The 24,378-nt window shown below is 39.2% G+C and overlaps 1 protein-coding gene across 2 annotated transcripts in view; it reads right to left on the bottom strand.

The window, feature by feature from the left end:
* The window catches only part of FREM2 (FRAS1 related extracellular matrix 2), a 145,478-nt gene that overhangs the window by 50,518 nt on the left and 70,582 nt on the right, over positions 1-24,378 (bottom strand). For both annotated transcript variants that reach the window (XM_059903299.1, XM_059903300.1), the window contains exons 4-6: positions 22,118-22,348; positions 17,330-17,455; positions 16,001-16,252 (exon numbers count right to left, since the gene is read on the bottom strand). In XM_059903299.1, coding sequence (XP_059759282.1) covers positions 16,001-16,252; positions 17,330-17,455; positions 22,118-22,348 — 609 coding nt within the window. The remainder of the gene's footprint in view (positions 1-16,000; positions 16,253-17,329; positions 17,456-22,117; positions 22,349-24,378) is intronic.

The following is a 24,378-nucleotide window of genomic DNA, read 5'->3' as shown; positions in this document are numbered from 1 at the left end:
CTATCCTATATGATATCACATCATATAAACAAGGGAGAGGAAGGAAAACTGGTTATAACTCTCTGACTGATTTCTCAACTCAATGGATTCAATTTACAATTTCCTAAACAGTATTCTTTGTAGCACCTAAAACTGAATGTAATGATAAATACTAGGCAAATAAGAGATATCTTGCATATGTGAAAAAGATATTTACTATCTCATGGGTGGGATAGAAAAAGATCTGAAAACAACTTAAAAGCTCATCAATAGGGAATTTTTAAAATATGTTACAGCCACACTGTGGAATACTATGTAGCCATTAAAAAGAATCAGTAGGTTTATGACACAAAAAGCCTTTTGTGTCATACATTGTTATGTGAAATAACTATAACAAAAAATAATATGCATAAAATGATCAAGTAGAATAACAAACATTAATTGAGTATTTTCAGTGTGCCTGAATTGTTCTAAGTGCTCATAACCCTTTGAGGTAGGTATTATTATCATCTCCACTATACAGATAAGGAAACCGAAGTCCAGGAGTTCCAGATCAATAGCCAATAAGTGGAAAGGAAGTCAGACTGCCTCCTGCTACAATATGTGCTCATTGCCTCTTCACTATAACAATAATTACTTCTAATCAAAGTAAAAGAAAATGTGTGCATGTAATTGTGTGTACAGAAAAGCCACACATTGTACTTAAGTGACCTCAAGGGAGAGGTGTGGGTTTGAAGAGGGAGATAAGATAAGACTACTTATCTATTTAGTTTATGTACTTCTCTATGGTGCTCATGTAATAATTTTGTAATAAAAGTATTAATACTAAGCAAGAATTAATCTGCATAACACACCTCCATTAAACATAACCTCAAAATATTAGATTTAAGAAAAATATTTATTACAGAGTGGGAAGTCTCTTCTCTCTTGTTAAAATCTTTAAAACATTTTTTTACTCTTAACAGATTCTGGCATCTTTACCAACTTGCTGCAGTATTTCTCAGTGGTGTGCATGAGTATGCTCTCTAGGGAACTGAGCAGTTATTGCACTTTCCAAAAAATCATTATCTAAGGCTCTGCAAGGTCCTGCAAAGTTTGCGTCTTTCCATTCTCACATATAACCTCCTGCCAGTTGACGGCTGTCAAGCAAGTCCTGCTACTCATACCTCTCACATCGCGCTTTTCACGCTGTGTTCACACGACTCATTCACTCACTCATCTCCCTCATTAGACAGAGACCTCCCCAAAGGCGGAAATCAAGTACCACTGTTCATCCATAAACTCCAACGAGAAGCGTGGAGCCTGACATACGAGGTCATAAAATAATGTGTGGAGACGTAAGCCAAGACTGATACTGCTTCCAGTCTCTAATCCAAAGTAACCATCATTATGGCTCTAAAGCTCATCTTGTGAAAACACACCAATTAACATTAAAGTTAGTGCAAGAGTAATATTATGATGTAATAGCCGCTTTTACTGAGTGCCTGCCTCTGCAGGTCACATCAGAATCTCTAGAATCTTTGTTATATTACCTATAGTGCGCCCAACAGCCTTAAGGTCATTTTTTTTTTTTTTTTGATTTTATAGTTTGTTCTTTATTAAAGATGATTTTTCAACATATTCTTGAGTATATAGTCTTAATTTAGAAAAACTAATTCATATTAAATTAGCCTTCAATTAGTTCATTCTTGGGCCTGAATGTGGGGATTTATTCTTTTTTTTTTTTTTTTTAAAAAAAAAAAAAGGTCATTATTTTTATCTGCTGCATACAAACAAAATGAAATGGAAACTTAGAGAGATTAAATAATTATCTCAAGGTCACATAGCTCATATATAGTGGAAGCAGGATTCAAATGTAAGTTTCCAAGACTGCAAAATCTGTGCTGTTTTCATTATGTAGTACTTTCTCTGAAAATGATTAAAAAGTGGAAAAGTGAGCATTTTTAGAATATTTTTCTTTATGGAAGTGTAATAAGAGTCTGTAAAGACAGAGACACAATATTCCATGTAAGAGAAAAATTAGAATATGTTATAGATCAGTATTTCTCAGGTGTGAAGGTAAATTTCTTCATTAAAAAAACAAGAGCACACCATTACAGGAACAGGGAAAGAAAATTAAGATACCACCTTATTCTTAAATTCTCCATTCATTTAAAATTGTTACTGCTCCCCAAATCACCAATCAGAAGGCATGCATGTACATTTTTATTCCTGCAGACTAAAGTGAATTTCATGAAATTTCAGAGTCTGCAGAGACTTCGACATCAGGGTGATTTATGTGGGAATCCCAACAGCTGAATGAAGAAAGATTATGGCCAACATGGTGTCAAACACAACCTGTGTGAGGTCTCAGGAATAAAAGCATGTGGTTGACACTTGAAAAATAAATAACCTTGACCACAGACTGTTCAATAACCGACACTTGAAACATGCCTGCAGGCGGCAAAGGAAGGGACTCCAGAATAAATAGCCAAAGCTGTTCCACTTCAAGCTGAGGGGATGTGCTCCTTTTCTGTAAGAATCCTCCTTCCCTGTTCTTCCTTGTGAGTATTACTCAGTAGCAGTGGCCGACGCTGCTCCACTGCTTCTTAGCTAGAACCTGAAAAGTGGTCCCAGGAGTCTTCCATCCTCTTGCAGTGTGATGGGGAAAAGACACAGGAAACTGTCCTACGAGCCATGAGTGCAAGTCCCCTTTCAGTCACTTCTGAAATGCCTGACGTTGGGGAAGTCAACCTCTTTGGTTCTTGGATTTCTTTTTTTTTTAATTTTTATTGGAGTATGGTTGCTTTACCACGTTGTGTTAGCCTCTGCTGCGCAACAAAATGAATCGGCCATACACATGCAGATATCCCCTCTCTTTGGGACTTCCCTCCTATTAATGCACCCCAATGTTCATAGCAGCAGTATTTACAATAGTCAGGACATGGAAGCAACCTGAATGTCCATCGACAGAGGAATGGTTCTTGGATTCCTGGTCTGCAAATGGAGGAACCCCAGTTCAGCTGTGCGAAGTCAGATCACTAAGCTTTCGGGTCTGTGCACCTTCTTTCTGGTCTTCTCGGATTGGTGGTTTTCTCGTGGATAATGATACTAGCTTGCAGCTATTTCTCTCATTCAACATTAATGCAACCTGTTTATGCTGTCTTTATTTTTTATTGAAAAGAAAACAGTTGCTTCCTCTCAAGGAAAAATAAGTGTTAAAAAACCATTCTTTCTCATAAATGGTTTGCACACTAAGGAGAAACCATAAACCCAGATGATAAAAGTGTAGGCATTATGATTTTCATGTGACTTCTCATATTCAGATAAAATTTACTCAGTAATATACATGGGTGCTAAGAGAACATCATGTTTAATCCTTTAGATTTGTGTTTTGTTTTCATTTATAGAGGATGAAATCTGTCTAATATTTTTAAAAAGTGAAATTAAAAACAATAGAGCCATATAACCTCCTGGGATAAAAGGAGCAGCCCTGAGTTAGGGCTGAGCTGTGTGAACTAAGTGATTAAAGGTAGCTCAGGGACTTCCCTGGTGGCCCAGTGGTTAAGAATTCGCCTGCCAATGCAGGGGACACGGGTTCCAGCCCTGGTCCGGGAAGATCCCACATGCTGCGGAGCAACTAAGCCCGTGCGCCACAACTACTGAGCCTGAACTCTAGAGCCCGCGAGCCACAACGACTGAAGCCTGCGCGCCTAGAGCCCGTGCTCCACATGAGAAGCCACTGCAATGAGAAGCCCGCACACCGCAACGAAGAGTAGCCCCTGCTCGCCGCAACTGGAGAAAGCCCGTGTGCGGCAACGAAGACCCAACACAGCCAAAAATAAAAAAAGAAGAAAAAAAAAAGAATACAAGAGGAAAACCAGGTTAGAGCAAGGACTACTGTTGTTCTCTATTTTTTTCTTTGATTTGCTTTGATTTCTTTCAGAAGCTAAGGCACTAGGGCCGTGGTTACTTGTATGCCTATATTACTTACACTGTTTCAAAAGAAAAAGAAGGAAAGAAATGGATTCCATACATAACTTAATTATTGGGTCTCCCATAATTATAACACAGGGTTTAAAGGAGTTTCCCTATTCACAGAAATGTCAAGGGATATCATGTTTTGAACAAGGTAATGAAGTTGTCCTCAGGGAATTAATCAAACATCTCCTGCTAACAGTTTATTTGTCCTTTCAGTATCCTGAAGTAGGTTCAGTACATAGTGCTATTAAGATGTACTGACATTTTAAAAAACTTCAAAATACGTATTCTGGACCAATGTCAGTTAAGACATGCAAGCTAGATTCATGGGGAGATAACAATCCCCTGGAAAGTGGGTATAAATCTCTGTACTTCTTTCAACTCTGTTGTGTACTGTAGATAGTATTTTACCAGTTTACTGAGCTGGAGACCACGCACCACAGATTCACAAGTGTAAAAGCAGCATCTATACTATTTATAATTTTTTTTTTTTTTTTTTTAAAATTGAGTTAGCAGTTTTTTTTTTTTTTTTTTTTTTTTAATTTATTTATTTATTTATTTATTTATTTATTTTTGGCTGTGTTGGGTCTTCGGTTCGCGCGAGGGCTTTCTCCAGTTGCGGCAAGCGGGGGCCACTCTTCATCGCGGTGCGGGGACCGCTCTTCATCGCGGTGCGCGGGCCTTTCACTATCGCGGCCCCTCCCGTTGCGGGGCACAGGCTCCAGACGCGCAGGCTCAGCAGTTGTGGCTCACGGGCCCAGCCACTCCGTGGCATGTGGGATCTTCCCAGACCAGGGCTCGAACCCGTGTCCCCCGCATTAGCAGGCAGATTCTCAACCACTGCGCCACCAGGGAAGCCCTATACTATTTATAATTTTATTTTGTACTTAGAGGATCACCTTGCAGCACTGAGATTGTGAAGGACCCTATGGCTTTGGCTTTTTAAAGCTTTCCCTGGCAGGGAGTGTGGTCTTGAAAATCATCCCTTTGAAGAAGTGTGATTCTTTAACAACAACAAAAAAAGAAGAATGAGCTTCTTGTTGGCATTTTGACCAGAATTTCAGCTTTGTGGCATCCTTCCTGAGACAGTGAAACAGATTGTTTGTGAAACACCCTCAGGGAAATTGAAGCTGAGATACATTTCAGCCCTATGAAGTGTAAAGAGAAAGCTATTTTTCTCTCACAATGTCAATATTCTGACTTTCCTGACTCTTTTATTGTTAAGTACTGGCGAATAAAGCTCTGCCAACCATTTAATTTCTTTTCCCAGGACCGTGCTTAACTCAGTGACTGCTGCCCTGTACCGTGATTTGGCTCACCCGGACAGTGCAGTTGTCCTTACAGTGATGGGACTGTCACAGCCCGAGGGGACATGTGACAATGCACATCAATTTCTGGGCTGCCAAATGCCATGACTCAGTCTTTTTGGTTCTTTGTGTGGCTTTCCCAGAACCTCAGGTCCCACTGGATGCCCCTTTGAAAGCACCATTGCACGTGGAGCCTGGTTTGATCAGCTGCCATTTCTGCATCTGTTTGCCTACTTCCTTGCTGGAATCCTCTATGGATTGGGCCTGTCTTGTTCATCACGGTGTCCTTGGTGCCTTGGGGGATGCCCACTACTCAGAAGGGGGCCTACTAAGTGCTATGCAAGGCTGATGTATACACATATGGAGTGAGGGCAGGACAAGTCCTCCGTCTCTTTTCCCCTGGCGCAGCGTCTGGTGCATTAGAGATGCTCAGCAAACATTTTAAATAAATAAATGTCTGAATATATATTATTTCAGCTGTCTGTTTCACTACGGCAGAATGAAGACCTGTGTCTTAGAGAAAGGATGCAGCGATGCTTTATGTCTCTAGAAGTGTGAAGGGAAAGTTTTATCCATAATTTTAAGTGCTTCAAATTGTTACAGATGCCCTAAAGAAAAGAGGTGGTTTTAGTTTTAGCTACATTTTATAATCCTAATATAGATTATTATTGTGATTATTTGTAGCACGATGTAGTCCACTGGTTTTATCAAATGATATTACCCGTATACTTTACAGGGTAATCTTGTATCTCTTGAGGTCAGTATCAAGTTTCTTGACATCTATTAAAGGAAGATTTAAGGCCAATGACAAAAAAAGAGGTATGTATATGACTTCTAAACTAGGAATAAAGGGAGAGAAAAAGAGATTCAAATGTCTGCTTCAGTAAGGCAGAACGAAGACCTGCTTCTTCGGGAGATCATAAAGCCTATCAGCCTCCCGTGAAAGGTAACATCTACCTGTGCAGAGCAAGTAAGATATACAGAGAACAGGGAGGCCCATTCAAGATCTCTAATTCGAGAAGAGCTATTTCCGGTTGGTGACAAGTTTCTTAGGGGAGCAAACTAACAAGTTTCACATTTCCACAGTGACCAACTGACCTACCAACAGTGTCAGAAAATAGTACATATATTCCAAAATGTTTTTCTTAATTTTTCATTCTAATACAATAAAAGGAGAGGCTGTTGTCTATTTAGTAATTGATTTTTATGAAGTATATGTTCTCAACAACAGACCATAAGTACATAGCGCATTGTCTGGACTTACTGAATAAATACACAGACCTCTGTGATTTCACTGTAGTATTTCACAGACCTTGGCCTCTCTTTACATCATGGAGCATGCAGGTCAAGACTGTAACTGTTCTACTTTCAGCCAAGTTGCAGTTTTGGTTTATCGGCATTTTCTCTGTGCTTTATGATTTCAACAAAAGAATACACTAGACCTCTGTTGCTGGTGAATAATTTGGAATTTCCGATGCTATTGCTAACATTTACTAAGAGATCTTTTCTAATTATTCAATCTCTTATGAATTTTATTGTTTTTGATTATAATATCTCTTTTAATAATATTAAGCTTATAAGCTCTGAAGTCTAGTATCTGAGAAGTTGCTTCTCAGATTTATGTGATTTTTAGCACTAACATGGAATTCACCAGTGACTGAGATCTTGAGGTTCCTATAGCATGTGTAGTGATCTGCTTCCAGGGTTTGAGTGATAATAAATCAGCAATATTTATCCTTTGATGTCTACAAGATGGTATTATATGGCCAGCGTTCACTCTCCTGTGTGGAAAAGATGGGAATCAGGCAGATAGTGTTACCACGAAAAAGACAAAACAAACACAAGACAGCATTTATCCATAAGGACTTGACAAGACAGCCCAAACCCAGCCCTTCAGAAGGGAAACCCTTCCACTGGACAACTTGCTAAATGATGTGGAAAAGCAATGCTTTTCCTTGTGCAAGTGAACTACCAGACTCCATCACATGTTTTCTTAATGATCCTGGAGGAGTTATAATTGGTTAAAAGGTGAACCAAAATAATTCATGTATAAGTTAGCCTTATGTCTATAACTGCTAACATTTTAAGTATTCTAGGGTCCGCAAGTCTGCATGCACAGAAAAGGATACAGTTTGTTTCATTTCTATCAGCATGCCTCATGCTATTTTTGAGTATTACAGTGTAGAATATACAGTGTAGAATACCTATTAAATATACATGCTGCCAGTACAGTATGAGGTGGGCAGCATAGCGGTTGGTGCCATGGACTCTGTGGTCAGCCTGGCTGAATGCTTCTCAACTGTTTGACCTTGAGCAGGTTACCTAACCGCTCAAAGACAATAAAACTGAGGCATAACACAACAATGCTCATAGTCTGTGTGTCTGTGTGTTAAATGAAATCATTCAAGTAAGAGGCTTAACACACCTGTTATTGTTATCATATATAATAGTTATAATATAATAGTTATAGTTACAATAACTATATATTATACTTATTATTACATGACATATATGATATCTATGGAGCCCTGAAAAATAGAGACATGAGTAAGTTTAATACTGCAAACAGTATGATCCTACTCAATATTGTAACCTTAATATCTTAGAACTACCCTAGCAGACAACATATCTGCAAGTTTACATTCCATGAATTTGAGAGCTTATTTCTGGGTGAACTGTCCCTATGTCCTGGCACAGTTCCCTGTACTCACTTTCTGGTGAGCCATAAGGTCATTCTTCAATGTAAGTTACACAAAACGGTAAGCTGTTCTCATAAAGAACTCTGGAGCCTTTGCCTTTTCTGGTAATAGCGGTGAATGTTTTCATGCGACTGGCAGCAGAGATTCAAGTGGCTGCTTGCCAAGCTCGTGTGTGTGCAGAGGAACAAAGCTCTGAATGCCTTTCCTGCTGTGGGCGGTATACTGTATCAACAGTTTCAAAGAGATCAATTCACAACAGCATAGCAGCAAGTTCCTTTAGAGCCGGTGACCATAACAGGTTGAGTCAAATGTACCCCATTGCTAATGAACCCACTCCAGCGGCCTCCAACCCTTGCTTACTTGCCTTTGTTTTAATTTGTGTCCCTGTACCCCAGCCCCACATGGAGCTGTTCCCTATTAACAGCTGGCCTGCTGGGCTCTGAGTTAAGCCAGGTCCAGAATTAAGAAGAGAGGACAGGGGGTTGGGACCCTGTGGGTCCTCCCAAGGCCAAGCCTGGGAAGTCTCCCTTCTCTCTCCCCTCCGATTCATATTTAGTGAATGACTCACTCATTCACATTCACCAATGCTCTTTTCTTCCTACCCTCTCCCCTTCACGAGTTTGTTAAAAATGAATTAATCCTGTAATTTCGCAAGCCCTCTCCTGAAACCATTACAATTAAAAAAAAATGATGTGAAGTGACTCTATATCATAAAATGGTTTATGTTTAACCCAATGGAGGTACAGAACGAGGGAACTAAACCACACTATCTTAGTTTTAAGTTATTTTAAAAACCCGTTTGTTTTAAAGGCCTAAAGGTGCACTTGTTATCTGACAACTCCAATAATATACTTCATTTTGTACATTTCCACAATTTTCTTGTAATATAACCAGTGACACTTAATTACTATTTGCAACTAACAGCCAAAACAACCTGCACGTTACCATTTAGTAGAAATATATTCTAATAACCTTTCATTATTGAACTCGGCATATTTGAACAGAATTTCTCATCTTCTCTCAGCTTCCTTTCCCCAGACTGGTTCTCTCTCTTAACTTCCTGTTAATGAATGGTTCCTCCATTCCTTGAACCTGTCAAGCACACACGTTTTTAGATACATATTTTTAAACTTCCCTCCTTACATGAGGTCCAAGTCTCAGCAGGTTTTATTCTCAGCGGCAGGTTGTTTCCTTTCCAGTCCCAACGTCCTCACCCTACAGGCCCACTTCCCTCTTTGGTTCCTATTCTGTTCACTTACGCTGCTATCGAATTAATAACCTCCAAACGTCGCTCTGATTATGGCACTCTTTTGTCCAGAAACTTCTGGGTGCTCCCTACGAAGTAAATTCAGAACTTCTTATCTCATTCAACGGCATCCACAATGTGTTTCCACCCCATTTTTCCAGACTGAACTGCCAATGACTCCCACCCTTTCTTTAGTTGAGCTAGTTTCTAAAGTGCTCTCATACAGATGCTATTCGGTCCTCATGAAGATTCTGTAAAATAAGAAATTCAGGTGATAATATACTCAAATGAGGAAAACAGGTACAAGAAGACAAGTGGACTGGTGAAGATTCCTTGACTAGAAAGCAGCAAAAATGCATCCACAGCCCAGATCTCCTAACACCTAATCCTGGAAGCTGGGCAATGAGCTTTTCTCAGAAAAGGCAACGTGGCCAAATTGGATTGTCCTCTGCTCCCATGTCTTTCTCTCCCTCCTGCTTTCACGCATGCGATCTTGGAATACTTTGCCTTATTCTCCATTCACCTAAATCCTTTCCATCTGTTAAAGCCTTTATCTGTCCCTCCTCTTGACTCACAGAGTGATCATACAATTGTTTTTAATCACACTCTGCCTTCTTCTGTCTGCTTTGTGGTGTTTCAAATTATTACTGAAATAAATTATTCTCCTTTAACCTTTTACGTACTTAGTTGGTTTTTTTTTTCCCAAATAGATTTTAAGCTTTCTGAGATCCCGGCCCATGTCTTAAACGTCTTTATAATCCCCACCTGTTACACTTAGTAACTGCACAATAAATATTTGCTCTGTGTGTGGTATGTGAGATTACATTTTTTAAAGATGCAAGACATTTCATATGTTTTCCTTTATCTTATTTTTGTTTTCAAAGGGTGTAATATCTACATCATTCAACTAGTATTCTTCCCATGTGGAAAAATGGATATAATCTTTATTATTCAGCGAATTCTTGCAATGCCTCCCCACAGACCAGAAACTCATTAAACATCCATTAGCTTTCCCTGAATCCTTAGCATTATCGACTACATTAAATAGTCTGTTAAGGGCTTCAATGCATTAATATTCTGAGCAGTCAGAAACTCATTTTTCCATTTCTTGATTTTTTAATATTGTTCTAACCCAAGCATACCAAATGCAGAATGTAACTTTGTTTTGTCAAGTTGTTAGTTTAACTGAGTTTGGCCTTCCTTACAAAGACTGGCCTGGCATTATTTAATTGGAGTTTACACAAATGCAAATAATAGTATTCAAGAATAAAAAGAATGTTGACCAAGCCTTTCAGCTCAGTACAAATGCATAAAACCTATTTCACCCACACACCATACCATGATGTATTTTTCTAGCACTAGAAATGCTTTCTTCTCTATGGTACTCCTGCTGTTGAGAAAGCTTTTCTGATGTCAGGAGGCTTTTGAATGGCACTGAATTGAGTTACATTTACTACAGGGCTCACCATGTTATGCTGCCTTTTACATGTCTCTGGTTTATATCTACTAGCATGGTAATTTTTCTAGGGGGGCCAAGGAAGGCAGTCACTTTAGTGAACACCCCTGCGGGTGGGCACACAAAAGCAGAAAATGGATTCAGCTTAAGTGTTCCTTAATTAACTTCCAAAGACTGACAGCAAAGATTAGTGAAATACTGTTAGCACTGACTTGATACTCTTCCTAAGGAACAAATGCTGTAGTATTAAATCGTAACCTTTACTGAAGTACTGAGGACTGAAGACATTGATATTCAGGATATCTGCACAAAATGACAGCACTGTTCTTGTGTCAGCATGTTGTTCATGTGTAAGTCTCTTCCAGACACAGTGAAGAGTTCAGCGGTTTCTTAAAGATGTAATACAGATTTAATCAGGACATATTTCTGTCCTTTGAGCCCCTGCTCTACTCTCATATAATTAAGAGTACAGAGAAAACCTTTGGTCCCAGCTGAGATTTTCAAACATTTGCACCTAAGAAAAGTGACTTTCCGTCCAGGTGTTGGTCCTTCACTCTGCAGCCACAGAAATGGTATCCTATAATTTCACTGAGCAATAATCCGGCTTTGGAGAATCAATTCCCTTTTTAAAAATTCAGATTGCTTTGAATTACAAAGTTATAAAGGATTTGTTTCTTTTTAGTCCGGGAACATTTGGTCAGTGGACTCGTCATCTGGTATGCCCATTACCACAGAAACGGAGACAGCAATCAGAGCAAAAAGTGTTGGAAAGTCATGCAGGATATTTCACTCAGATTGTGTAGCAGGCTTAAATATTTTCCCTACTCCAATTACATAAAATTTTAGTGATTGAACAATTGGCCACCTTCAGAAACAACACCCCTCCCTTGACCAATGTTGACCTATACTTGGATTATTCTTTTCTAGATTCTATGACAATCGTATCTCTTCAGTTATGTCATTAGGTATGACGTATTTTAATCCCTTTGATGAATTTCAGGATTCATTATAGCCTAGTGGAGAAGCACATCAAATCTTAAATAGACCTAAATTTAGGACATATATCCAACACTTTGCGTCTGTGTGACATTAAACAATTTTCTTAGCCTCTGGAAGTCTAATTTTTCCATCAATCAAATGGAGAAGATACCTTATTTTGAGATTTAACTGGATAATTCATGTAAAGTCCTTTGTACGTAGTAAGTGTTCAAATGTGACAACTGTTAGTAACTGTATTATTGCACCTGAATGAAATTTGACTTTCTCCCCATTAACCTGGGCATTCTTTCTTTCCATGATGAACTGGTGAAAGTCTGCATAGACAGTACTTTATGTGTAGCAGTATTGTTTTCGCTTATAAACTATGTACATCGTAAGATTTCAACTTCTAAAATGAAAAAATATAGGAAAAACTAGTAAAATATAGGTAATACAGGTAAACTCTTCATTTTACTCCTGGGAACTGAGGTTCAGAGACATTAATAAAAGTTGACCCCAAAGCTCATAAGATATGAAGTATTCCAACAAAGATGATCACAAAGCAAATTTCTCTAAAATAAGTTTTAGGTTTATCTTTCCTATTATTTAAAAAACAAGTGAAATAGTTGCATGTTGAAAAAAAATCCCCCAAAGCTTGGAATAGCAAGAGGAATTAAGAGAATGTCCTAGCTTGCTGCATGTTAGACATTACAGGTTAAAAATGTTTGACAGCACTTAGACACTGAAACATGTTTGATCCTTAGATTCTTTTTAGCACTTTCTTTGCTGGGATTGTCATACCCTTATACTAACTACCTTTCTCTTCACTCTTTCCCATCTCTGCTTAACATTCGTGAAATGTGCTCCTTTTAAAAAAATATGAAAATCAGGTAAAATCTGTCCACATCATAAGTCATATGCGGGCCATTTTTGCATGTCCTCTTAAGCCATCTTATCCTCTTGCATGACTTTTATTATTATCAATAGCGATAACATGTAATTTAATGTCTCTAGTGCATAACTCTGTCCTGATCTCCAGACCTATATCTCCATTTGCCTACTCCATATCCAGCACTTTGAAGTCATGCAGCCTTTTCAAACTAACACGTCCTAAATGAACTCACTGTTTTGTCCCTACACCAGTTCTACTTCTGTCTTGTCTGTCTCAGTGAACTGCACCACTCTTAACCCAACTGCCCTGTTGGAAACGAAGCTATCATTCTTTGGGCTCTCCTGTCCTCTAGCCTTTCACGCCAGTCAATTACCACGTCGCGTCCATTCTTGCTCGGCACTATCTCCTGGACGCTCCCTGGTCTCTTTATCCTCATACAACCACCCTGTTCGAGCCGCCATCACCTATCACCCATATTTCTCCAACAGCCTTCAGAGCAGTTCAATCTAGTCTTTGCATTTTAGCTACGGCAGAGTAATACCTCAAAAATGCAAATCTGATTTTGTCACTCTCCTTATAACCTGCTGGTAGTTTCTGATTTCTATTTCAGTAATAAAACACAACTTCTTTACATGGCTACCCAATCCTATCAGATTAACTCCTTGCCCAGCCAAATTCTTCTTTGTTATTCACTCCTTTGAGCTGCAGATTTGTGCTCTATCCAAGCTTTCAGTTCCCTGAAAGCATCACATGCGTTCAGCCTTTGCACTTGTGGACACACTTTCCTTCTCTCTTTGCCGGGTTACTCTGATATTGTCCTCAAATTTCAGCTAGGGAATCATGTTTTCAAAGAAGCTCTTCCTGAAAGAGAAAGCTGTTCTTTCCTCAGCAGAGCACTTATTACATTTATTTTATGCTTGCCTGTTCACTTATCTGTGTACCCCCCAGAGTCTGAAAAGTCCATGAGTTCAGAGCTCGTGTCCCCTTGTAGCTATTGCACTGAGAAATATGTGAGTGCAGAGGTGCTTCACTCATATTTTTAATGAATAGATGTATGAATGAGTGAATTTTTGATTCTTAAAAAAATCTTTGCTGAAGAAAGGAATAAATATTTATTAAACTGCAATGTGACACTATCCAGAGATTCCATCTCTTGATTTACTCCACTAGGGGATCTTTGAAGTGGCAAGTTTCTTCTTCCAAAGCTAAATTTGTGCTGTACTTTATTAAGTTAAAATTTTACATTGTGAATTTATTTAAAGTAGAGGATACCACTGTATTTGCTTATAGTTAATCGTGTACTTTCTGGTGAAGTTTTACGTTTGTGAATCTGTTCAATGTACATTTGCCTTGTTCCCTTCATTACAATGAAAGCTTTCTGAGGGTAAGTGTTATTTATTTGCTTTGTTTTATTTTATCCTTAGAAAACTTGTGGTGCTTCCCACAGTGTAAGACGTTAGTGAGACCTGAGTAATTAAAAAATAAAATAAAAAGTTACAAGTGGAAGGGAAAGGACAAATGGGAGAAAACAGAGAGGTATACACAGGACTTCTGATCTATTAAACGGGGGCTGGGTGATTGCTGGTAACATTCCTGACAAACTCCTGGTCCAGTGTTTGCATGGTACTCTAATGCCTTAAAATCAAAGCCTGTGGCATCCAAATTCCCCAGTCCTCTTCTGGGGTGAAAAGCTTCTAAGAGCTTTGGCTACCCCACTCCTAATACCTCTTTAGCTGTCTACACCAGGGAATTGTAATGCTCAAATGAAACACTGATACTAATAAAGCATTTAACAAATATTATGTAGTAGTAGATACTGTACCTATGGTTCCACAAACTTGTCACCACTAGGCACTTGTTCTAGAGGCAGAGTCACAGTATGGAAAGGTCATATAAAGGTCATAATACTAACTTTGCCACGTACTGGCTTTGTAAATTCAAGTCAATCACTTGGCCTCTCTCAGCCTTGTCATATGTAAAAAAATGACATCACCCTTCACTCTTGAAAAGATCTAGCAATGTACAAGTGAAAATGCCTGGCACTTAATAAATAATAGTTTCTTTCTGAACCTTTAATTTTTTCCCATGTGCATCTTGTAACAATCCATATGGAAAAAATTTTTTGCCAACAAAACAAACTGAACCAAAGTAATCATTAAATGTATTTTCTATTTTAAAATTAAACCTCTATCTTTCTATCTATATTAATAAAAACAGAGAGATATCTAGATAGCAGATAGGTGTTTAGGGTGGACTATTAATTCTGTTCTGACTGACATTCAAAATATTGGCTTCTTCTCTGAGATCAACTGAATTTAAAATAAAATTTCTGTATATTTAAATACAAAATAGAATTTCCTATTAAACTAGTCAACTAAAGCTACCGGACATTATCTAAGTTTAAGGTAGAAGTAAGACTTTCTTCAAATCCCTCTTGATAAAATCATTTCTAATTTTCATTACTTTTCAGTAAAAAACAGACATTATTATATATTTCACAGGATTGTTAGGAGGACAATGTACAAAGGAGCCAGCGCTGGGCTTGGAACAGAGTATAAGCTCACAAGGCACATTAAAGCCTTTTTAACTTAACTATCACTTAAACATCAAAGCACTTCCCGGGTAGGTAATTTTTAACTTCCTGAGTTTTCAGATTATTTCGAATGACAGTCTTCTGACTCTCCTCCAGTTTGTGAACCGAAAGATTCATCCAGAGAGTTTGTTCCTCTTTTTATCTACCATGAGGAAAATTCAAGAGGGACAGAAAAATATTCAAGTCCTGGGGTCCTATCTCTCAGTTTACCGCTCTCACTTTCATTACAAGATTATTCACAGTCTTTCCTATTGTTCTCTCTTTCCTCACAAGAAAGGACAAACTGTTTTTTGAACTGTGATGACTAAGACCCTTTTCCTCCTTTTTCTGCTCAGAAACAGGGATTATTTTATGGTAATTAGGTTTCCCTCAGGAAGAGCAGTCTAGGATAAACCCTCCCCCTTTTTGGAAGCCTGTTGGACTCAATTTTCCATATATTTATTACCTTCCTCGTTCGTTTAACAGCCTCGTCTGATGGGTTTCTTTGTTAAACGAGTTTAAACACAGAGATTAAAGTTACAAAACAGAAGCTTTTGCAATCAAAGCAAAACAAACAAACAAACAAAAAGATAAATTGTGTATTAAAATTGCTTCAATTCTTCACCAGGAAATTTTTAAAGTTTAATCACCTAATGATAAATGGTGCTGTAAAAGAAACTGTACACAGGAAAAAACACATAGGTGTGACTTTGCCCTTTGAAAACACTAAATCATGAAAGACAAATTGATTGATGCAGCCAACTTAGAATCTTAATCGCACTATAAAATCAAGCATAAGATAAATGTGCATGTGAAAATTCTTTTGCACTCTCATCTTTCTGTTCAGAAGGTTGTGCCTGATGTTGGTGCACCTGGTAGGAGGAATAATTTTTGGGTAAATTAGTACTTACCATCGTCTTTGTCAGGGATGATTGTAACCTGAGCCCCTGGGAACTCTGATCCAATTCTCCCACCCATCGGCATGCTCAGGAGAACGTGGAATGTTTCCTTCTCTTCGTACAAGGAGTCGTCAATTATAACGACCCGGCACATTTTTTCCCGCTCGTCTTTGTCAAAGCGGATAACACTGGTGTGGTCCTCGGGCCGGGATATGTAATCAGAATAGGACAGCACTGATGTTGGCACAGTTCCTCTTGCCGTTCCTGGAAACAGAGAGAATCCAAAAGGGGTTTATGTAGAACATACTACAAGGGTACCTCCAGAAACGATTATTTTCATATGCAGCATTTTCATGGTCCACCATATCTATGAACACCCCTGGAAACTGCAATATCTCCTCCATACTGTGCTAGCATATGAGTCACCTTTATAATGGTCTCCAACATCTGACAAATAGTACATTTCAAGTGTTTTCTCCTCTGCTTCCTGCCAGTGGTCTTTTAAAACAACACAATAACACAGAATAATAGCTTAGTATTCAAATGCTTACTGCGTGAAGGCAAAGTGCCAAGCGCTCTACATGCATTGCTTCCGTAATCCTCTTAACCACTCTACTGGGCTTTACACGTTTGGTAACTGAGGTTTACAGAAGTCCGACCACTTGTTCTGGGACCCAGAGCTCACGGTTGATCCTGAAATTTGCATTTTGACTGCTATTCTTTACTGCCTTTCAACTCACATATGTTAATGAAAATTTTAATGAAAGTCTGCAGTGTCAACTGCATTTATGACCTTTTCTTTTACATTCTTAGAAAAGTCTACCTGTTTCCTAGAAAGGTGTTTAGTATATTAATGAGTATTATGTATTAATTTTAATTTTGTATTGCATAAAATCACCTTTCAGAGGGTGCTTACTCAATGAGCAAAACAAATGTTTTGAAATGTGGTTGCTACGAGTTTCAGACCAGTTTGAAATTAGTTTCTTTTCCTTGGGTATGCATTTCTTTGCCTCTTTTTTTGTTGTTGTTTTTAACAATAACCCCCTTCTACTTGAGCAGGCTTGAGCGGGAGAGGGGAGCTTCAACTTCTTACAACCCCAAAGGCCTTGAGTATTAAAGCAACCAAATGAATCAGAAATGTTTTCAATAAGCAGCAGAGTCCTTCCAGGTCCTCAAAGGTGCCATAGTGAAGGAAGACGTCCGCATGCATGCTTTTTTCCTATTTGAAAACTGGACTAGTGAAGTATAACTTTCGTGGCATAATGTTATGGCTCCAACATGTTAAAGAGGCTTATTTATATCTTTGCGGGGACATTTTAGTTCATTCGCAAATCGAGCTACCTTGCCGCGTATAACAGATCACCATCAACTCCTGGCTCACATCTCCACTTCTCCTGATGGGAATGAGCAGTTCACCAATGTCCTCCTCGATGGAGTATTCAGACTGGGGGATGAATACAGTTGATTCTAAGGAGAAAACACAATTGTTTTTGTCTGAGCGTCTTACATATGACATAATCCTGTGCAAATTAATTGCTCTCATGATTGATAATTTCCCCTGGCATATTCTTTTAGAATAGCACAGTGTGAGGGGAAGGAGGGAAGACAGGGGAGAAGAAGCAGGTATAGCGTGTGTAGGCTCCGGGCTAGTGAATTCTTAACCTAGAAATAAAATCCAACATTGCTTTTATCTCCAGTAATTGCTTTTTTTTTTTCTAAATTAATAAGTGCTGCTGACACACTTCCTTTAAATCCAACTTTGTTCTCTCGGGGAAGATCACCCCCTTCTGATGGAGTAGTTGACTTTTAGACTCAGAAGAGACCTCAGAAGTCATCTTGTCTCACCTCGTACTTTGATGAGGAAACTTGGACCCACAGAGTTTATTTGTCAAGGGCTCTTACTGGTCGAGTCAGGATTACAATTCAGATCTTGTAATGTCCACTCTATTATTTTTTTTTTACCCCAAACGTGTTCCTTTTGAATGATTAATGATTAAAAGTACATACAATGGGGCTTCCCTGGTGACGCAGTGGTTAAGAATCCGCCTGCCAATGCAGGGTACAAGGGCTCAAGCTCTGCTCCGGGAAGATCCCACATGCCGCGGAGCAACAAAGCCCGTGAGCCACAACTACTGCGCCTGCGCTCTAGAGCCCGCGAGCCACAACTACGGAAGCCCGCGCGCCTAGAGCCCGTGCTCCGCAACAAGAGAAGCCACCGCAATGAGAAGCCCACGCACCGCAACGGGGAGTAGCCCCCGCTCGCCGCAACTACACAAAGCAGGCACGCAGCAAGGAAGACCCAACAAAGCCAAAACTAAATTAAAAAAAAACAAAACTATAGATTAAAAAAAAAAGTACATACAATAGATTATTACTCAGCCATAAAAAGAAACGAAATTGAGTTATTTGTAGTGAGGTGGATGGACCTAGAGACTGTCAGAGTGAGATAAGTCAGAAAGAGAAATACAAATACTGTATGCTAACACATGTATGTGGAATCTAAAAAAAAAATGGTTCTGATGAACCTAGGGGCAGGACAGGAATAACGTAGAGAATGGACTTGAGGACACAGGGAGGGGGAAGGGTGAGCTGGGACGAAGTGAGAGAGTGTCATGGACATATATACACTACCAAACGTAACATAGATAGCTAGTGGGAAGCAGCCGCATAGCACAGGGAGATCAGCTCGGTGCTTTGTGACCACCTAGAGGGGTGGGATAGGGAGGGTGGGAGGGAGACGCAAGAGGAAGGAGATATGGGGATATATGTATATATATAGCTGATTCACTTTGTTATACAGCAGAAACTAACACACCTTTGTAAAGCAATTATACTCCAATAAAGATGTTAAAAAATAAATAAATAAAATAAAAAAATAAAAGTATAATAATGCATTGTTTGACACTTGGTGTTTTTGTTTATTGTGTTTTAAACAGCAGTCCCTTTAGAATTTAGAAATCTATTTATCACTGTAAGGGACACATCTGTGATTTCCCTCCTCCTCTAGAGGAATAACAATAGCACAGAGTATACATTATATTTATATAATACTATGAGTCTCAATGATTCATTTTTAAGGTAGCACAAAGGTACACTAAATAATAAAAATGGCATAATTAAATTGTTGAAAATCACGGTTCAATGTAAAACTACATTTAGTTCAATAGAACGTTTAGTTCAACAGTTTGACAGGATAACCCTCAAATAGATACTTTGGAATTTGCTTAGGAGTCTGTTTCACTGGAAGTCCCACACACACACGGAAAATGCTTCATGATTATTTTTAAAACAGTAAGCCACACTGCTTTGGATGATTATAAAAGACGCTGGAATAGTGGACGCTGGCCGTCAAGGTCCACGTTCCACCCCTCTCCACCCTGCCCTGTGCTCCAGGGGCCGACTAATGAGAACCACGTCAAAGGTTTCCCTTGTGCTGTGGCTCTGGCTGAGTCAGCCAGAGGGCAGCGCAGGCAGGACTTGGAGGGTGAGAGCAACGTGGGGTCAGCATTCGTCCCCCTGGCTCCCCTCAAGGTTCCAGAGCTGGCTGTGCCCCACCAAGTAAAGGTCATCGTGCCCACTGGCCGCCCTAGCTCGCTCACTGGTCCAGCTAACTTCTCCTTCCCTTTCCCCCGAGGCCTAGAGGCGGTGATGGTACCAGCTCTTACCAGCCTTGGGGCACTTAACTGAACCTGGTGGTTCCCCAATTCTCGCCCTCATCTTTGCAAAAGTCATGTTATTAAATTGTTTTAAATTTGCTAATTTTGAATGTGCCATTTGTTTTCTCCTGGGACTCTGACTGATACAGCAATTGAAAAAATGGCACCATTAAAAAAAATCTGTGGATGTAAGATTTTATAACAAATTATTCATTTATCAAACATTGATTGGATGACTTCTACTTGCCAGACACTGAACCAGGCACAGGAGTCATGGAGGTAAACAAAATCCCTGGTCTTATGGAGTTTTCTTTCTAGTTGGGGGTGGGGAGGAGGAAGAAAATAAACATATATTCAAGAAAATATATAGTATGCCAGGAGGTGACAAATGATATGAAGAAGATGGAGTGTGCCGGTGGGGGTGCAGTGGGGCAGGGCGGGTGGAGGGTGGAGGGAGGGCTGGGCATAGTATGTGCCACGGCAGGTCTGTATTATACAGGAAAGTGTCTGTGATAGAGTTACATTTGAGCTGAGATCGCAAGGTGGTAATGAGATACCCTATGTGCGTAACTTAGGGAAGAGAATTCCTGGCAAAGGGAATGAACAAGTGTATATACTTCAGGCCAGGTATATGCAAGGAATGGCCAGGACGTCAGTGTGGTTTGATGGTCTGAGTAAACTGGGCAAGGAGGAGAGGACAGAACATGGGCCGGTGAAGTGATGATGAGTGGGGGTGAGTGGATCACACGGAGCTTTCAGGACCACTGGCAGGGCTTTGGCTTTTACTCAGAGCAAGATACTGTGGAAATAAACAAAGACCACGCAGTGGGATGAAACAAGCAAAGGCTATTTATTCAGCCACCATCACTTGTATTTGGCTGAGACCCAAAGGCAGGCAGAGGAGTGGGAAAGTTTTACAGTGGAATAAAACTTAACTGTTACCGGGCTTCCCTGGTGGCGCAGTGGTTGAGAATCTGCCTGCCAATGCAGGGCACACGGGTTCGAGCCCTGGTCTGGGAAGATCCCACATGCCGCGGAGCAACTGGGCCCGTGAGCCACAACTACTGAGCCTGCGCGTCTGGAGCCTGTGCTCCGCAACAAGAGAGGCTGCGACAGTGAGAGGCCCGCGCACCACGATGAAGAGTGGCCCCCACTTGCCGCAACTAGAGAAAGCCCTCGCACAGAAACGAAGACCCAACAGAGCCATAAAAATAAATAAATAAATAAATAAACCCAAAGTTAAAAAAAAAAAAAAAGCAATGGCTTCAAACAAACTGTAACTAATGGGCCAGTTTATATGTATTAAAGCTGTCATGGGCTTGTTCAAAAGAGAGAAAAGCTTTATTATGCTAGCACTTACCCCAAACTCAGGACTAGAAGAAAATTTAATTGTTTATTCCTAAGATAATGCAGATAAAATTAAATGTAATTAAATGCTAATGAACATTTCAGTTCTGTTCTTTAACGGAAATGACAAACATAACTGAGGTTCATATTCAACTAAAGGCAGAGATGTTAGTTAAACAAACAGAGCCAGAGCTCCGGTTCTCTTATCCTCTCTCCTTAATTATGCTCAGTTGTTAAACCCAGAGATTTCCTCATATGTCTCCGTTTCACGTACTCAGTAGATTGTATCTTCACAGAACATTTAAGAGTTTTCTGACTAACGAAATAAGTAGGCTGGCGGTTTAAAAGAAAGTCACGTCTGTCTTCTGACAGGATTTTAGCTTTAGAGGAGGCTCACCAAGCTTTGTATAAATGCCAGCCCTCAAAGAGCCAATTCAACCTTTTTTTTTTCCCCTGGCTGCACTGAGACAAGTCAAGACTGGAGGAGTATGGCAGGGGAGGGAAAGGTCAATTTACACTCAAATCAGTGAGGTTCATTTTAACCAACATCAGCCAAGGGTGTGCATTGACAAGAAAACATGATCTAATAGAAATTAAGAGCAATGATGCAAGATATTTTTCACCAAGGAGAGGGGGTGGGTTGGTGGGTATTATGTAACAAATGTGGAAACATATGGCAGAATGAAAAGTTTTGGCTGGTGAATATATGAAGAAATTTGAATAAAGTGTTACATGGAGAACAAATTAATCCCCAAATGGTCTAATTCTTAAAGCATTTGTTTAAAGGACATTTCAAAACACATTTAAAAGACTTTAAAAAGTCATGAAATAATTCTAGAAAAATGAGATGAGCGATGTCGGTTCTAAAGGATAAAATTATAATAAGAGAAAGAACATATTAATAATCCTATGTATATTTGTAGTTCATTGACTTGAAAAAATATAGCTTCCTTTCATTAATTTTTGGGTTCTCTCTCCCATCAGCATATCTGAGAATACTGAACCATTCATCTAGAAAGTTCTCTCTATGGAAAATCCAAACATTGAATTTAAAACCTCCTTTATAAGGTGTTGTGTCATAAAAACCCAACAGTGACAACAGCAGTGAGTTGATGGTAGCTCTTACCATCTCCTGGGTCCACGATCTCCACTGTGGTCACTGCAGGGAATTCCAAGGCAGCCAGCACGGGCTCTGAGAGAACCACCTGGAAGGTCTCGGACTGCTCGTGTTGCCCATCACTCAGGATCCGCACTCTCCACGTGGCCCGGGTCTGGCCTGGGTTGAACTGCACTTGTTTCTGTGCTTTGCCCTTGAAGTCTTTGTCTTTTTTTGCAGTCCCATCTCTTGAGCCAATACCTTCACAGAAACACAATATCATTTCCTTTGTTTCATTTTCAACTAGGTCATTAAGGCTTTCCTTGTTGTTAACTTTTTGTGTGTCACTGTATCCTGCAGTGCAAAGTAAGTCCTGCTTTGATTCCATGAAATGGATAATTGGGTATGGGTCTTACAACAAAAGTGTTCTACTGTAGGTGTTAAGCAGTCCATGATTCTGTTCTACTCTTGCCCCATTATGGTTTTGCTGTATATTCTTTGAGCTAAGTTTGTGTTAGAACCACTTGTAAAACAGGACCGAGGAAATTGATGCTCACATTCTGAAATAGTCTCACACCCACAAATTCGTACAATCTAAAAACTCTTCACATTTACTTTTTTGCATGGGTTGTATTGCATGTGTTATATTTTAAAAACTTAAGAAAAATTCTCTAACTAGAAAATATAAGCCAACAAGAGACTCTGTGAGTTAAATAATTCTTTGATAATCTAAGCTGTAAATGGCCAAGCATAATAATAAAAAAATTATAATATTCTCTAAACATTTAACGGAACTAGGACCCTTAAAAAATCTAATTCAGTGTTTGTCAACATGACTATTGCCAGGTTTTTCTTTGTGGAGCACTCCAGAATTCCACGAAGCCATGTGAAGAGAATTGGAGAGCTAAATATATATGGTTATTATGAGCAGTACTCTGTTGGTTCACTCAAGGTCCATTTCAGTTAGCTGGGAAGGTTAAAGGATCCCTGAGTCTCTAAGTACATTACAAGAGCATCTTTATTTGCCATTACTATGCCACATACTCAAATCATAAGATTATATTACCTGTAAAGCAATGAGTAAGAGTCAACAAATTCAACATCAGAGAAAAATTACAAAATTGCAGTTAGTACTTGTTCTAGTATATTTTCAAGTACTGAATCAGAACCTCTTAATGATACAAGTTAATAGATTAATTTTCAAATATATTCCTTTAAACATTGGCATTTTCAGAGAAGTTGGGAGATTTAAAAAGAGAAAAATAAAATCTTGTGCCTATTAGAATTAAAAAGTCTGAAAATAAATTCTTTGTACCATTTCTCACTTAACTGAAAAAAATTATCTTATTTTCAGAAAATGCCCTTTTGTTCTTCAAACTAGAAATGAAACTGGACCAAGTAAGATCCATTCAACCACAAACGTTCATTGGGTGCCTCCTATGAGCCAGACAGAACAGATAAAACCTCTGCCCTGTGGTGCTTATGCAAGATTAATTTGTTTTTTCTTTCAGGTTCTCATTAGTTATCTACTTTATACCTAGAATCAACAGTATATATATGTCAATCCCAATCTCCCAATTCATCCCACCCTGCAAGATTAATTTGAATATTTATTTCTTCATCTGAATATATCACTGACTGTTTGTTTCATCTTAAAATGAAGATAAATATTTCACTAAACTATTTCTGTCTTATAGATCTCAGAAATATTCCATACTTTCAATAGGAGGTGAAGCATAATTTACTGAATGGCAAGAGAAAAAGGGGCACAGAACCAGGAATTTCAGCACTACGGATCTTGTTGAGCATCACAGAATTCCTGTTAAGCTCTCTGGTTCCTCATGCTCACAGAGTGGCTGTCAACACCTCTTGGATCCACCACAATTCACTGCCAAGGTGATGATGAAAGGAATCATTCTCTCTGACGTTCCAGCACACGCGCGGCTCATTGACCCATTTATCCCCAGTGGTACGACCAGCAAAAGAATCTATTATTTGGACTCTGATAGCTACTGCCCACTTTTCTGATCTGTTTTGTTTCATCAACAATGCATTATTTTCCTGGAGATTCAAAAGGCAGTGAAAAACCAAAAGGACTCCGTATAATACAAGGAATGTCCACTAGTTCCAACTAGTCATACTTCTAACTGATAATCAGATCATCCAACCTAAATAAAAAATAAGTTGCAAAGCCAAATCTCAGTTGTTACTGTAATTTTGTGGTGGATTTTGAAAGAGATTCCCAACTGAATGTGAAATATAAATAGACAATATCATTGATTCGTCAGGTG

The sequence above is a fragment of the Balaenoptera ricei genome, chromosome 18 (genome assembly GCF_028023285.1).
Source record: "Balaenoptera ricei isolate mBalRic1 chromosome 18, mBalRic1.hap2, whole genome shotgun sequence".
Taxonomy (NCBI): domain Eukaryota; kingdom Metazoa; phylum Chordata; class Mammalia; order Artiodactyla; family Balaenopteridae; genus Balaenoptera; species Balaenoptera ricei.
Note: the sequence above shows the minus strand (reverse complement) of the source record. Positions and strands in the feature narration are given on the sequence as shown.